The 16784-nt window shown below is 45.2% G+C and overlaps 1 protein-coding gene across 5 annotated transcripts in view; it reads right to left on the reverse strand.

Annotated features, from left to right (window-relative positions):
• mia3 (MIA SH3 domain ER export factor 3) overlaps positions 1 to 16784 on the reverse strand; it is an 85890-nt gene that overhangs the window by 20999 nt on the left and 48107 nt on the right. For 4 of the 5 annotated variants that reach the window (XM_067985203.1, XM_067985200.1, XM_067985202.1 and 1 more), the window contains exons 15-20: positions 15652 to 15763; positions 11406 to 11458; positions 11218 to 11308; positions 9861 to 9999; positions 4681 to 4782; positions 1867 to 1927 (exon numbers count right to left, since the gene is read on the reverse strand). In XM_067985203.1, the coding sequence (XP_067841304.1) occupies positions 1867 to 1927; positions 4681 to 4782; positions 9861 to 9999; positions 11218 to 11308; positions 11406 to 11458; positions 15652 to 15763 (558 nt within the window). The remainder of the gene's footprint in view (positions 1 to 1866; positions 1928 to 4680; positions 4783 to 9860; positions 10000 to 11217; positions 11309 to 11405; positions 11459 to 15651; positions 15764 to 16784) is intronic. The other variant, XM_067985201.1, reaches the window with a different exon arrangement.

Genomic DNA, 16784 nt, shown 5'->3' on the forward strand with positions numbered 1-16784 from the left:
GTTCTTCAGTTGATCTTTAATTTATGCCTCCAGTTACCAACTCACCAACAATTGGAAATTGTTTTTCCCTGTTTACTTTATCAAAACCAGTCATAATTTTAAACATTTTTATTAGATCTCCTCTTAACTTTCTCTGTTTTAACAATAAAAAAGTTCCAGTTTCTCTAATCTCTCCTCATAGCTAAAGCCTCTCATCCCTGGTTTCAACTTGGTTAAACTTTTCTACACCCTAGAATCATAGAAGTTTACAACATGGAAACAGGCCCTTCGGCCCAACATGTCCATGTCGCCCAGTTTATACCACTAAGCTAGTCCCAATTGCCTGCACTTGGCCCATATCCCTCTATACCCATCTTACCCATGTAACTGTCCAAATGCTTTTTAAAAGACAAAATTGTACCCGCCTCTACTACTGCCTCTGGCAGCTCGTTCCAGACACTCACCACCCTTTGAGTGAAAAAATTGCCCCTCTGGACCCTTTTGTATCTCTCCCCTCTCACCTTAAATCTATGCCCCCTCGTTATAGACTCCCCTACCTTTGGGAAAAGATTTTGACTATCGACCTTATCTATGCCCCTCATTATTTTATAGACTTGTATAAGATCACCCCGAAACCTCCTACTCTCCAGGGAAAAAAGTCTCTGTCTATCCAACCTCTCCCTATAAGTCAAACCATCAAGTCCCGGTAGCATCCTAGTAAATCTTTTCTGCACTCTTCCTAGTTTAATAATATCCTTTCTATAATAGGGTGACCAGAACTGTACACAGTATTCCAAGTGTGGCCTTACTACTTCAACAAGACATCCCAACTCCTGTATTCAATGTTCTGACCAATGAAACCAAGCATGCTGAATGCCCTTCTTCACCACCCTATCCACCTGTGACTCCACTTTCAAGGAGCTATGAACCTGTACTAGATCTCTTTGTTCTATAACTCTCCCCAACGCCCTACCATTAACGGAGTAGGTCCTGGCCCGATTCGATCTACCAAAATGCATCACCTCACATTTATCTAAATTAAACTCCATCTGCCATTCATCGGCCCACTGGCCCAATTTATCAAGATCCCGTTGCAATCCTAGATAACCTTCTTCACTGTCCACAATGCCACCAATCTTGGTGTCATCTGCAAACTTACTAACCATGCCTCCTAAATTCTCATCCAAATCATTAATATAAATAACAAATAACAGCGGACCCAGCACCAATCCCTGAGGCACACCGCTGGTCACAGGCCTCCAGTTTGAAAAACAACCCTCTACAACCACCCTCTGTCTTCTGTCGTCAATCCAATTTTGTATCCAATTGGCTACCTCACCTTGGATCCCGTGAGATTTAACCTTATGTAACAACCTACCATGCGGTACCTTGTCAAAGGCTTTGCTAAAGTCCATGTAGACCACGTCTACTGCACAGCCCTCATCTATCTTCTTGGTTTGATATCCTTCCTAAAGTATGCTGGACACCATTTTCTAATTGCTCATATCAATGATTTGTATAGGTTTAGCATTACCTCCTTGTTCCTGCGCTCTATATCCCTATTTATAAAAAGAGGATTCCAAGTTTGTTTCTTAAAACAGCTTTATCAATTTGTCCCCCCACTTGTAAAGATTTGCATATCTGAACCCTTAAGCCTCTCCTCTACTCCTTTTAAAGTTTTACCAATTACCATACATGTCCTCTCATTCTTTCTCCCAAAATGTATCACCACGTTTCGCTGCACGAAATTTTATCTGACATCTATCAACTTGTCTACTTCCTTCTGAAGTCACTTGCAGTCCTCTTCAGTTAAGCAACTCCCTATTTTTGTGTCATCTGCAAATTTTGATAGTGTGCCCCTATACCCGAGACACCCTTCCCCGTTACCTGATTTTTGAATGATCTCTCTGTCTTCTGCAGCTCTTCCTCCATTTCCTGAATTCTTTGTCTAATAAGTCAAAAAGAGAGAGACCATTAGCAAAGCAAAAAGAATTCCTCCAGCTTAAGCAAGAGCCGTAGATGGGAAAATACATCAGAGAAGAAAACAGCTTTGGGACTCAGACAATTTCAGCTTATTTGCAGCTAATTTTCTGTAGCTATGCCCAGTTGTCCGGCTGCGTCGAAATCCAGAAGGTTCAGAGAGCGCCACAGTTTAAAAAAGGTTTGAACATTTAATCAAAGGAAGCAAGGAACATATTGGTAGGAAAAGGCTTCACCGAACAGACAGCACATCTGGAGTATGGTGTCTAATTTTGGTTGCAAGTATATGAGGGAAGCAATTGGACTCGAAAAGGCAGCAGAGACACAGGCCTGAGACTGATCCCTTGTGCTAAAAAAAAAGTGTAATGAGGAAAGGCCGGAGAAACTTGAGCTACTTGTTCTCGAAAGCAGACGACTCAAGGCAGAGCTTGGAGGTATTGGAGGATTGTAAAGGGTGTAGAAAAGGGTCAATCTGGGACTCTACTCCAAACTAAGAGAGCAGGACAAAGACTCAAACTGATGACAGGCAAAGTAAGGAAGCTCTTCATCATACACTGAGTGATGCACACATGGAATGGATTTCCAGGTTGGTTAGTGGTGGCAGAAATCCTGGAATCATTTGAGACAGATGGATACTGCTATTTTGGGAGAAGCGATGAAGGGAGCAGGTGGTTGTACCTGGATGGAAGAAGTAGGATGAGCCAAATGGCCTCCCTCATTTGTGCCTACCCTGTAATTCCCCTTCCCACCATCCCCATCATAACCATGGGATTTGGACAGCTTCTAATGGCAGATTTTAGTTCATCGAACAGAAATGTAACATATTCATCCTTTGCAATAGGTTTAACAAACTGAATTCCAAATTTTATTCAGTTAAAAGTAACAAAAAGTGAACATTTCCAGGGGTAAACACGTCAAAAGGAAAGGTCGATTATTAAGACTGGACCCTTTATCCTTAAAACCTCACTTGCTGAGTTATTGATCTTGACCCCGAGGCACCGCACCATGGAATGGTGGACACAGGTTTATGTCCAGGGTCCTCTATGTGCTCAGTGCCCAATCTCAACATCAAATGAAACAGTGGTGCTTCCTACAGGGAGGAGGGCACAAAATAGTTCACTCGAGGCATAAACTGATGGTAACCTATCGGTGTATAATAAACCTGGTATTATACCACACCTTGTACACCATAAGTATGTACAAATCCAGTATTATACAACACATTTTACTAAACCGAGGGCACACCATCAGTATGTACAAACCCAGTATACAGGACCTTGTACTAAATCTATTGAGCTATCAGGGGGTCCATTATTCTCTGGTGTCAGCCCTGGTTCAGTGGTAACACTCTCACCTCCAAGAAGATGGTTACGAGTTCAAGTTCCACTTCAGAGACTTGAGCACATAATTTAGGCTGACACTCCAGTGCAGTGCTGCACTGTCAGGGGTGCCATATTCTGCCCCCTCAGGTGGACGGAAAAGATCCCATGGCACTATTTGAAGAAGAGGAGTTTTCCCCGGTGTCCTGGCCAATATTTATCCCTCAACCAACATCACTAAAACAGATTCTACTCATTATCTCATTACTGTTTGTGTGATCTTGCTGCTGCGTTTCCTACATTACATCAGTAACTACACTTCAAAAGTGCTTCATTGTCTGTGAAGTGCTTTGGGACATCCTGAGGTTGTGAAAGGCATTATATCTTTTTGATATATATTAATGACCTGGACTTGGGTATAAAGGGTATAATTTCAAAGTTTGCTGATGACATAAAACTCAAATGTATTAAACAATGTGGAGGATAGTAACAGACTTCAAGAGGACACAGACAGACTAGTGAAATGGGCAGACACATGGCAGATGAAATTCAACACAGAAGTGTGAAGTGATACATTTTGGTAGGAAGAATGAGGAGAGGCAATATAAATAAATGGTACAATTTTAAAGGGGGTGCAGGAACAGAGACACCTGGGGTGCACATACACAAATCTTTGAAGGTGCCAGGACAAGTTGAGAAGGCTGTTAAAAAAGTATATGGAATTCTGGGCTTTATTAGAAACATAAAGCAAGGAAGCTATGCTAAACCTTTATAAAACAATGGTTAGGTCTCAGCTGGAGTATTGTGTTCAATTCTGGGCATATTTTAGGAAGGATGTCAAGGCCTTAGAAGAGATTTACTAGAATGGTACCAGGGATGAGGGACTTCAGTTATGTGGAGGGACTGGAGAAGCTGGGGTTGTTCTCCTTAGAACAGAGAAGGTTAAGGGGAGATTTAATAGAAGTGTTCAAAATTATGAATGGTTTTGATAGAGTAAATAAGGAGAAACTGTTTCCAGTGGCAGATGGGTCGGTAACCAGAGCACACAGATATAAGATGATCGGCAAAAGAGCCAGAGGCAACATGAGGAAACTTTTTTTTAAATGCAGTGAGTTGTTATGATCTGGAATGCATTGCCTGAAAGGGTGGTGAAAGCAGATTCAATAGTAACTTTTAAAAGAGAATTGGATAAATACTTGAAGGGAAAACATTTGCAGGGCTATGGGAAACAGCAGGGGACTGGGACTAATTGGATAGCTCTTTCAAAGAGCCGGCATAAGCATGATGGGCAGAATGGCGTGCTCCTGTGCTGTACATACTACATGATATGATTAATGAAAGTTCGTTCTCTCTCATAATGCGCACTTTCACATTAATGGGCCGAAGCCATAAAACTACTCACTTGTACATCTTCACTTCCTCAACAGCCTGGAGCGCCTTTTCATCAGCCGCAGATAGTTTCAGTTCCTTCTCTTGACGCTGACACTCTTCTTGGCTTAGCTTCCTACAAGGGAGAGAAAGGAAAATAGACAAACCAGTAAACTGAAGTTGCATCCTGATCTAATGTGGGCAGGAGTCAGTCACTGATCCTAGACTGTTTCTAACACACTTCATTTTTTTTTAAAAATCACCAGTAGACTCTAGCAGAAAATCACCTAAACAGAATAAAAAAAAACAGAAAATAAGTAACTGAAATCAACCTTCAGTCTGAAGCAGCTCAAACTCGAAACTATAGAGGCAATAACTCCAAACTGATGGCCCAGGTGGGCAATTCCAGATAATACTGCAATTTAAGAAAAAAATACTGAGCTCTCGAAGTGACTCAGTAGGTGGAAGAACACAGGATCATACTGCACCAAACACACCAAGACAGTCCCAGCTTTGATTCCCAGCCCAGCAAGAGTAGGCTGATCTCAATGAAGGGAGCAGTAGGTTGCTACAACTGATCTTGGAGCCAGAGCTAGGGAAGGGAACAGAAAAAAAAAATCAGCCAGGGTTCCTTAATTCCCCCAAAGGCTCAATACACTTTATGGCGTGATACCAAATGGCAAGGATAGCCCCAAGTTCAATCTCGCCTGTGCCGAGGTAGCTGACCCCATCTAGGGCAGCTACAATTGGCCTCGGTGCCCACAATGGAGAGGGAGTGGGTTCCTGTTCCTTTGTGGGGACAGGATAGAGTTTGGCTCTGCCTCTCATGGCCAAACAGCCTGCTAGCCCACACACGCGCACAGAATGGACATTTGAGTGAGGTACCAGAGGATGGAATTGTACCCCAACAGGAGTTTAATGCCTTCAGCAGAGAGAGGAACATTTTTAAGGAGTTCTCTCTGGAGCTGTAAGATGACTCTCGGAAATGTCACCCCAAACATCAACAAATACAATGGTGCTGACCCCCCAATCCAGAACGAGCTGCGCCTCTAGCCAAGCTGTTCCAGTACAGCTACAACACTGGCATCTACCCGACAATGTGGAAAATTGCCCAGGTATGTCCTGTCCACAAAAAGCAGGACAAATCCAATCCGGCCAATTACCGCCCCATCAGTCTACTCTCAATCATCAGCAAAGTGATGGAAGGTATCGTCGACAGTGTTATCAAGCCGCATCACCAATAACCTGCTCACCGATGCTCAGTTTGGGTTCCGCCAGGACCACTCTGCTCCAGACCTCATTACAGCCTTGGTCCAAACATGGACAAAAGAGCTGAATTCCAGAGGTGAGATGAGAGTGACTGCCCTTGACATCAAGGCAGCATTTGACCAAGTGTGGCACCAAGGAGCCCTAGTAAAATTGAAGTCAATGGGAATCAGGGGGAAAACTCTCCAGTGGCTGGAGTCATACCTAGCACAAAGGAAGATGGTAGTGGTTGTTGGCGGCCAATCATCTCAGCCCCAGGGCATTGCTACAAGAGTTCCTCAGGGCGGTGTCACTATGCCCAACCATCTTCAGCTGCTTCATCAATGACCTTCCCTCCATCATAAGGTCAGAAATGGGGATGGTCGCTGATGATTGCACAGTGTTCAGTTCCATTCGCAACCCCTCAAATAATGAAGCAGTCCGAGCCCGTATGCAGCATGACCTGGACAACATCCAGGCTTGGGCTGATAAGTGGCAAGTAACATTCGCACCAGACAAGTGCCAGGCAATTACCATCTCCAACAAGGGAGAGTCTAACCACCTCCCCTTGACATTCAACGGCATCACCATCGCTGAATCCCCCACCATCAACATACTGGGGGGTCACCATTGACCAGAAACTTAACTAACTGGACCAGCCATATAAATACTGTGGCTACAAGAGCAGGTCAGAGGCTGGGTATTCTGCGGCGAGGAGACTCACCTCCTGACTCCCCAAAGCCTTTCCACCATCTACAGGGCACAAGTCAGGAGTGTGATGGAATACTCTCCACTTGCCTGGATGAGTGCAGCTCCAACAATACTCAAGAAGCTCGACACCATCCAGGACAAAGCAGCCCGCTTGATTAGCACCCCATCCACCACCCTAAACATTCACTCCCCTCACCACTGGTGTACTGTGGCTACAGTGTGTACCATCCACAGGATGCACTGCAGCAACTCGCCAAGGCTTCTTCGACAGCACCTCCCAAACCCGTGACCTCTACCACCTAGAAGGACAAGAGCAGCAGGCACATGGGAACAACACCATCTGCACGTTGCTCTCCAAGTCACACACCATCCCGACTTGGAAATATATCGCTGTTCCTTCATCATCACTGAGTCAAAATCCTGGAACTCCCTTCCTAACAGCACTGTGGGAGAACCTTCATTACACGGACTGCAGCGGTTCAAGAAGGCGGCTCACCACCACCTTCTCAAGGGCAATTAGGGATGGGTAATAAATGCCGGCCTCGCCAGCGATGCCCACATCCCATGAACGAATAAAAAAAATCCTTTAATGTGCTGGAAATCAGCTATAGCCCTGACAGTGTTCTACCAAACCCAGGATCAGTTTCTCAATTTTCACAATATATATGAGCATGTTTAAACTTAGTTTAAATGTCCATAAATACGGGTCCAGTGGACAACGGATTAAGACCACTAGGCACGTGGAATGTCTCACCAACCCTATACTAGGCTGTCAGAAGAGCGAGGTTATGAAACCCCACTATTTCCTCTTGGTCGCCCCAAGGTCAAATGCACATTATTAGACAGAGACAACTAACTCCTCCACATGACATTTCCTTACCACAGGGTAGCTGAGATTGGAAATTTAGAAAGAACGTGGGGGAAGCTTAAATCTGCATCACCACTTTTTGATGCTGCACTTTATTGCTTCACTGTGCTGCCAAATCTACACAGATTTGCCAGCCACTGGGGCTTTTCATCCCCCTCACTACCTCCCTGAATGGTAATGGGACCACCTGCTTGTTCCTCAACTGACAGACATGATCCAGCTAAATTGCTTATCTGAACAGACAACAACCCTACCAACTGGTGCATTAGTAAATCTCACCAGGATAGAAAGAACGGGGGTTACTACCAGCAATCAGCTATTCAATTTCTGTCCCCTTTCTATCCAGTGATTCGGCCCAGAATTGATAATAGAAAAGGCTGGGGGACACACAGCAGGTTAGTCAGCGTCCGAAATAGAAAGGTTAAAGTTTGGTGTGAGATCTCTGAAGGAGCTCTATTTAAAAAGGGGCAGTCCTCCACTGACTGATGCTGCAAGAAATAGGAAAAAGTACAGCATGGAGCAGCCCAGGGGGAAGGCTGCTCCCAGGTTTAATGATGCCTCACTCCAGGTATCATTGGATGGGGTGAGGAGGAGGAGGGGGCGGACAGAGATCTTCCCCCCAGCGGGCGGGAGGAAGCGGCCTGCCTCTGCCACCAAGAAGGCCTGGCTCAAGGGGGCAGAGGAGGTCACCTGCACCACCAACATATCACTCACCTGCATACAGTGCAGGAGGCGCTGCAATGACCTAAGTAGGTCAGCCAAAGTGAGTACACTTACTCATTCCCCCGCACTCCGTCTGCCACATCACCGCCCCCACCCCACATCTCCTTCTGCACTGCCAACACTACTCTGTCACATCACCCCTCACACCCACTCAAACCTCATCCTCATCTTACCTGCACTTACTCACCTCGCCAGTACTCATCCCACCACTACCACTCAACCCAATCCTCATACAATCTCATGGCTCTCGCTCATACTCACCCTCTCGTAACCTGCCACTACCTGTGCTGCAGCCACAGGGCATGTATCACATATGTGCAGTAGGAAGCATAAGGAAAACGTGTTGTGAGCATGAAGGGGATGCACAAGGGTGTTTGAGGATTTGTCATGGTTTTTACTTATATTTAATTTCTGACCAACTCACATCACATATTATATTGGCACTACTACTGCCACGTCTTTGCGAATCTTGTCTGGTTTGTGCAATAATGCCCTTTCCTGAGGATCACAATGAAGACCCACACCTGATGCCACCCATTGTGTCACTGCAGAGTGGGTGTAGGTGTATTTGCAGGGCTCTTTTGTGCAGACGACTGAGAGACGTCAGCGATGTCCCCGGTGGCACCCTGGAAGGATGTGGAGGAGAAGTTGTTGAGGGCAGTGGTGACTTTGACAGCGACAGGTAAGATGGTGGTGTTCGGGCCAGCCGGGAGCAGCTCGGCATGAAGGAGGCTGCAGATGTCCACGACTACATGTCGAGTGACTCTGAGCCTCCGTGTGCACTGCTGTTCAGAGGGGTCCAGGAAGCTAAGCCTCGGTCTGTGGACAATGTGGCGAGGGTAGTGCCCTCTGCGACGCATCTCTCTCTGCGGTTGCCCTCCCTCCTGCTGTGCAGGTGGATGTGTCACAGCACTGTGTTGTGGAGCTCCACGTGTCAGAGGTGGACGGCGTGGCCGGCGAGGCTGGTGATGCTGTTCGCCCTCCGAGGTCACGACTGCAGCTACGGCGGCCCCCATCCGGAAGATGTACATGTGTCTGGACACCGGGGTAAGTGTGCAAGTTGAATTTTATTGTTAGGAGGAGGGTGGTGGAGGCCAACCTTTGTCCAAAGTGACAGAGTGGCCTCATGCAATGAGTGAGGGTCTCCCCCCCCCCCCCAACCACCTCTCAAATGGACCTTTGCAACTGCCACACGTCCATTTCAACTGGGAGTGTTTCCCCCAGTATGGGAAACAGTCCCAGTTGTTTCTAAAATCCCACCCCTCCTGACATATTCCCTTAATCAGGTCTGTTAATGACCTGAAATACCTGAATAAATACTGTCAAGTGGCACCCCGCCGGCTTTAATTGCCTGTGGGAGTCCCACATGTGGGGGCTGCGCGCGCATGTCAGCGCGTCTGTGGGGAACCCGGAAGTGGGCGGGTTGGAGCTGGGCTCCAGACCCGCTCCGGGATTCCCCGATTTTCAGAACCCCCCCCCCCGCCAGGAACGCACCCGATAGCAGGTGCTAATATCGGGCCCATAGTCTCTGCCACAATAGCCACTTGTGGTACAGCACCAAATGCTGAAATAGTCCTGTGTGAAAACATTCCCAACTTGCCCCTCATTCTTCTAGTAATAATCCCAATTCCAAGACCCCCTCCACCTTTAGTGAAACGCAGACTTACTTCTGCAGGGCCATCTCCTTCTGGTGGTAGAGTTCAGTCAGGATTTCCAGCTTCTGCTGCATGGTCTTAAATTCGTTCTCAAGCCTCGACTTCTCTGTCTCCGTGGCTACAAAGTTGTGCTCAAGCTGCTTAATTTGCTCTGAGTAAAGAATGTTCAAAATGAAAATAAGTGGGTTTTTTTGTGACAAGGTATTTTGTGTTTTCTTACCCTTCTCTTCCATCAGCCCTGTCTTTTCACAGACTGCATTGTTCTCAGCCAGGCCAGAGTAGTCTCCTGATCCAGTTTCAATCGCCTAAGTGAGTCGGAGAGGAATTTCCAGATTCTCCCCCCCCCACCCACCAAATTGGCCTGGGCTTTTTAATCTGGTTTCTCGCCTCTCTAAGGCGATGACATTGCTTCCAGGTGGGGAGGGGAGTGTTTGTATTGTGCATATTGTGATACACTAGACATCACAACAATATGGGACAGGCTGGATGGATCAGTAGGTCTTTTCCTGTCCATCATTATTTGTATGTTTGCATGTAGAATAGGCTGTCAATCTAATTCCAGGCTTCTGCTAGCCTGTTTTATGACTAGCAACTGGGAGACGCACAAGCAAAGCTCTCATTAGGGTCATTACAGGTTGTTGATTCCAGGGTGTTTAATCAACCTCACACACTACGGTCTCAGTAGTGCGGTACACTGTCAGTCTCTATCCAATTGCTACTGCAGGTTAGTACTTTCATACTGATGGAGGTGTGATCTACCCAGACTCATTAAGGAAGGACAGTTCCACTGATATACAATGTTCACAGAAAAATTAATGGAATCCAATCCCCAAAACAATGGTAAAAATCAGGGACGTGTAGCCCTTTTCACTCATTCTGATAAGCTCGCCCTCCATTAATATGAAACTGTAGGAGAACCTTCACCACATGGACTGCAGCGGTTCAAGGCGGTGGCTCACCACCACCTTCTCGAGGACAATTAGGGATGGACAATAAATGCTGGCCTTGACAGCGACGCCCACATCCCATGAACGAATCAAAAAAAAAATCTTTTGATTTGTAGAACTAACAGGAAAGAAAAAGATAAGTTAAAAAAAGGACAAAAATGGGGAACAAATGGCTCTTCCAACAGCTCAGTAGGTACACCCAGTGTGTGTAGCTGAGCTATGCAGATCAGGAAGACCCCAAGTTTGATCCCCACTCTGTTGAATTAGCCAATCTCAGCTGAGGTAGCAGCAGAGAGGCTGCAACTAGTACACCTGACGAGGGAGAAAATGAAATGCAAATTCAACATCAGATTATTCATTATTATTTGTTAGATCAAATTTTCACTCACATTTACAAAAAACAGAAAACTACAATACCTTACCCTCCAGTTCATGCCTGGCTTTTATTTCATCTGTCAGTTTGGCTTGGAAATGGTCTTTTTCCTCTTCAATGATCTTCAAGGTGGTTTTTACCTTAAGAGAAAGATTGAAAAGAGAATGATGTTCCTATATATCCAGCAACAAAACAGTGCCATTCTAAATAAACACACAGGGTTTCCCTACAACTCACCCTTGAAACATCCATCATTTGCTGAATCTTCATTTTTGTCCTTTTGGTTTTGTCTAAAGAAAGAACATATTTCAGACTGTAAAAACTGGAAGTGCCTTAAAATACTGAAAAAAATTCTTGGGTTTATACAATGATTCATATCTCTCAAACTTCCCAATGCATCTTACATGCAATGAATTACTTTGAAGTGCAAAGAGGTATTGGCTAGGCATTTTGTGCACAGCAAGATCCACAAACAGCAACAAGATAAATTACTATTTCATCTTTTTTTTGGTGGTACTGGTTGAGAGAGATAATAGTCCAGGCACTGGGAGAACTCTCTGCTCTTCTCATTGTCCAATTGCATCTTTTAATGTTCACCTGACTCATCAGAACAGGCAGACACCAGCAGTTTAGAGGCTAGTCGGAGGGATGGCACCTCTGACAATGCAGCACTCCCTCAGTACTGCACTGCAGTATCAGCCTAGATTATATAATCAAATCCCTGGAGTAGGGCTTGAACCCACAACATTCTGACTGAGAGGCAAATGTGCTTCCAACAGTGTCAAACTGACACTTCGTTCTGGCAAAGGGTCTCTACCAAAACGCTAATTTGTCGATTCCCTTTTCAAAAGCTATACATTACCTGAATTTTCTAATCTTATTTTAAATAAATTAGCAAATTGCCTGTAGCTTTGCCTCTAGTCAATGAATACAAAGTTTCTTCATACAAGAAGGCGGGGTTGCATTAACTCGCTCCTGAGTCACCTAGTGGCCAGAGTCTACAACTACATCATGATAGTTGACATAGCAATTTCAATGGTAAAAATATGACCAAAAATCATAACAGTAGGAAAGATTTTGGGCAGGATTTTTAATATAAAGATTTCATATCAATGACAATGGCAGCAGAGAATTTATATGGAAATGCTAAACAGAACTCCACCGGGTGAGAGGGAATCAACATTTGAAATTGGATGTTATTTTGCACTATTGTTCCTGGTTTTCTCCAAGCCACACAGACACCAGGTGGATAGAGTCCCACAATACTACATTCACACTGGCCAAGCGATGGGTTAACCAGTGATGGGACTGTGGTGTCTGCTACATGATAGGCAGTTAGTACATACATTCATTACAAGTGATAACTGTAGAATTTTAAGGCTATTACAGCAAGTTCTTCAGTTTGTAATCTAGGTTACAAAATACAGTCTACAACCCAGTCTATGTTTTACTCATACCTCAAATGTGGGAAAACAAGTTAAAAAAAGCCATAAAGCTACTTCAAGGACAAGTACTCAGAGGGGTTGGGGGAGGGGGAGGAAAGACGTTACCACAATTTTAAAAAGTTTGTTCTCTGGACAACACTGGCAAAGCCACATTTATTGTCCACCCAAGTTATGTTGAGGAGGTAGTGGGCCTTCTGTGTGTTTCATGGTGATTTTTTTTTAAACAACGGAGTGACTTGCCTGGCCACTTCAGAGGGCATTAAGTGTCAACCACGGTGCAGGACTGGAGTCACATGTAGGCCAGGCCGGGTGGGGACAGCAGGTTCGCTTCCCTAAAGGACATTAGTGAACCAGTTGGGTTTCTGCAACAATTAGGCAGCTATCCTGGTAATTTTCTCTGCTGCCAGCCACAAATTACCAGATTTATTTAATTCAATTTCACAACCTGACAGAGTAGGATTTGAACTCATACGTTATAGAATCTTACAGCAGGAGGCAGTCATTTGGCCCGTTGTGCCTGTGCCACATCTTTAAAAAAGCTGTCCAATTTAGTCCCAAACCACTGCAAATTAGTCCTCTTCAAGTAGATGTCTAATTGCCTCTTGAAAGTTCCTATGGATTCTGATTCCACCATCCTTTCAGGTAGTGTGTTCCAGATCTTAACCCTCTGTGAAAAAAGTCTCATTTCCCCTCTAGTTCTTTTGCCAATTACTTTAAATCTTTGACCTCTGGTTACCGACCCACATGCCAGAGGAAACAGTTTCCCTACTTGCTCTATCAAAACCCCTCATAATTTTGAATACCTCTATTAGGTCGCCCCTTAACGTTCTGTGCCGAGAACAATCCCAGCTTCTCCAATCTCTCCACATATCTGAAGTCCCTCATCCCTGGTATCATCCTGGTAAAACTCCACTGGGATGACTAGATTGCTAGTCAAGTATCACAAGCACAACACTGCCACACCCGATCTTAAAATGGTTAACCGATTACCATAACTGTTCCATGGGCACCATCAGCCCTCCGACATGGCGCCCCAAACAGCGAACGTCAACAGGCTGGTCAACGTCATGGGACAACCCTAATCATGTGATCCCTCAACATCCATAAACACACACACATCTAATCAGGCTTTGCCGGATAGTGGTTAGAACTGTGGGAATTCTGGCCAATTGTTCTTCTTGCCAACCCTGGGGCACTGAGGCCAATTTTAGTGCCCCCGCTGCCCGCATCCTAACATTTACCGTGCTCAATGACCTACATTGGCTACGCCTCGATTTTAAAATTCCCATCATGTTCAAATCATTCCATGGCCTTGCCCCTCCCTATCTCTGTAACCTCCTCCAGCCCTGGAACCCCATGAGATCTTTGTGCTCCTCCAACTCTGGCCTCTTATGCATTCCCGGTTTCCTTCGCCCCACAATTGAAGGCCGCACCTTCTGCAATCTAGGCCCTAAGCTCTGGAATACCTTCCCTAAACCTCTCCGATTCTCTCCTCTTAAGTCGCTCCTTAAAACCTACCCCTTTGACCAAGCTTTTGGTCAGATGTCCTACTATCTCATGTGGCTCCATGTCAAATTTTGTTTGATGTGGAGATGCCGGTGATGGACTGGGGTTGACAATTGTAAACAATTTTACAACACCAAGTTATAGTCCAGCAATTTTATTTGAAATTGACAAGCTTTTTCGGAGGCTTCCTCCTTCCTCAGGTGAATGTGGAAATGAAATCCTCGAACCCTTCGCACTTATAAATCACAGAACAATACTTGGTGATTACAGACAGTGTTTTCAACTGCCCGTTGCCATGTTCTCCGCAGCCTTCAACATGTCATCAATGATGACGAACACCTCGCTATGGCCATCCCCACACCTCCACTACTCGCCTTTAAACAGCCACCCAACCTCAAACAGACCATCGTTCGCAGCAAATTACCTAGCTTTCAGGAGAACAGCGTCCACGACACCACACAACCCTGCCACGGCAACCTCTGCAAGACATGCCAGATCATCGACACAGATACCACCATCACACGAGAGGACACCACCCACCAGGTACATGGTTCATACTCCTGTGACTCGGCCAACGTTGTCTACCTCATACGTTGCAGGAAAGGATGCCCCAGAGCATGGTACATTGGCGAGACCATGCAGACGCTGCGACAACGGATGAACGGACACCGCGCAACAATCGCCAGACAGGAGGGTTCCCTCCCAGTTGGGGAACACTTCAGCAGTCAGGGACATTCAGCCACCGACCTTCGGGTAAGCGTACTCCAAGGCGGCCTTCGAGACACACGACAACGCAAAATCGTCGAGCAGAAATTGATAGCCAAGTTCTGCACCCATGAGGACGGCCTCAACCGGCATCTTGGGTTCATGTCACACTACACGTTATCCCACCAGCGAACAAATGTTATCTGTTTTTAATACAACGGGTCATTTGCTGTCTTTTCGACGTTTCTGCCTTTTTTTTTTGGTGGTTTGTATATTCGGGGGATCTGTAGGTAACACCTGTCTGTCTGCACACTGATTGCCTTGGCAACGGGCAGTTGAAAACACTGTCTGTAATCACCAAGTATTGTTCTGTGATTTATAAATGCGAAGGGTTCGAGGATTTCATTTCCACATTCACCCGAGGAAGGAGGAAGCCTCCGAAAGCTTGTGAATTTAAAATAAAATTGCTGGACTATAACTTGGTGTTGTAAAATTGTTTAAAATTTTGTTTGATAATCGCTCCTGTGAAGTGCCTTGCGACGTTTTACTACTTTAAAAGGTGCTCTATAAATGCAAGTTGTTGAGATCTGTAAAGTGAGCAGATACCGAGAATCGAACCTGAGGTCTTCTTTGTCTGGTGCATTTATCCACAAAGCCACTGGGAAAGAGTGAGCTTGCTTAAACCACTGTAATTTTCAAATAAATGGCAGCAGAGCATTTTGTAGCAGCACTAAAATCCATAGGGCCCTTCCTTTATCAGGTCACTTGAGTAAAATAGTAAACTGTTGTGCTGGAATAGAGATCTGGTTTTGTTGCACTGGTTTTACCTGGCAGCTCACCATTAGCCACTTCGCCGTCCACTTCTTTATCCCACCCATTATCTTCATTGTCAGACTCGATGTCAAGCTGCCTAAGCTGCATCACGCAGTCTGTCAACACCTGGATATTGGGGAAGAATGAGAAAGATCACTAGGATAAGAAGGTAACTATCGGTGCAGAGAGTTTGAAATTCCTAAAAAGTGGGTTGAAGACTGACTTTTCACCTCTGGGTTCAGACCAATAGGATGAAAGTCGCTGTTTGTTGGCAGAGGAGACCAAAACTAGGGGCCATAAATATAAGATAGCCACCAATAAATTCAATAGGGAATTCAAGAGAAACTTCTTTACCCAGAGAGTGATTAGAATGTGGAACTCACTACCACAAGGAGTAGTTGAGGTGGCTGGCATAGATGCATTCAAGAGGAAAGCTAGACAAACACATGAGGGAGAATGGAATGGAAGGATGCGCAGATAGAGTTAATTGAAGTAGGGTGGGAGGAGGTTCATGTGGAGCATAAACACCAGCACAGACCAGTTGGACTGAATGGCCTGATTCTGTGCTGTAGACTCCAATTCTATGCAAGGGTCCTATGTGAAATGTGTTCGGGCATTCTCAACCCAGCTCCGAGAGGGATGGGTCCACAGCATAAAACTGTCCACAACCTACTCAGATGACAAAATAGCTGGTGTAGGAAATGGAAAAAAAGTCACACTGCCATGGGGGGAGGCTCATCTAAGACTGGGTGTTGAGGCACATTGCTAGGGCAGAATAGAGAGGGCTTCACTCTGCACCTAGATACACTGGGCACTCAAAATGATGGGAAAAGTTCCATTCCCCAACACCATCTTGATGAACTAGAAAATTCACGTAAAAACAAAAGTTTCAAAAAATACCTAAAAGCCTGCCAATAATCTTGGGGGAGGGGAGGGAATCGCCCATCTCTTATGGTCTGCCAGGTAATCCTTTTTGGATCAACCAAGGTTTGAAAAGGAAAATATCACAGCTTCATCTGATTACTCCAACATTTGCAAGAGGATATGATTTATTAAAGCAGCTGGAAAGCACATTTAGCAAGAACAAATAAAGCATTGGGTGAACTCATTAATTTCCTTCTGGAAACTGAATTTAAAAACTCTCATT

The sequence above is a fragment of the Heptranchias perlo genome, chromosome 5, assembly GCF_035084215.1.
Source record: "Heptranchias perlo isolate sHepPer1 chromosome 5, sHepPer1.hap1, whole genome shotgun sequence".
NCBI lineage: Eukaryota > Metazoa > Chordata > Chondrichthyes > Hexanchiformes > Hexanchidae > Heptranchias > Heptranchias perlo.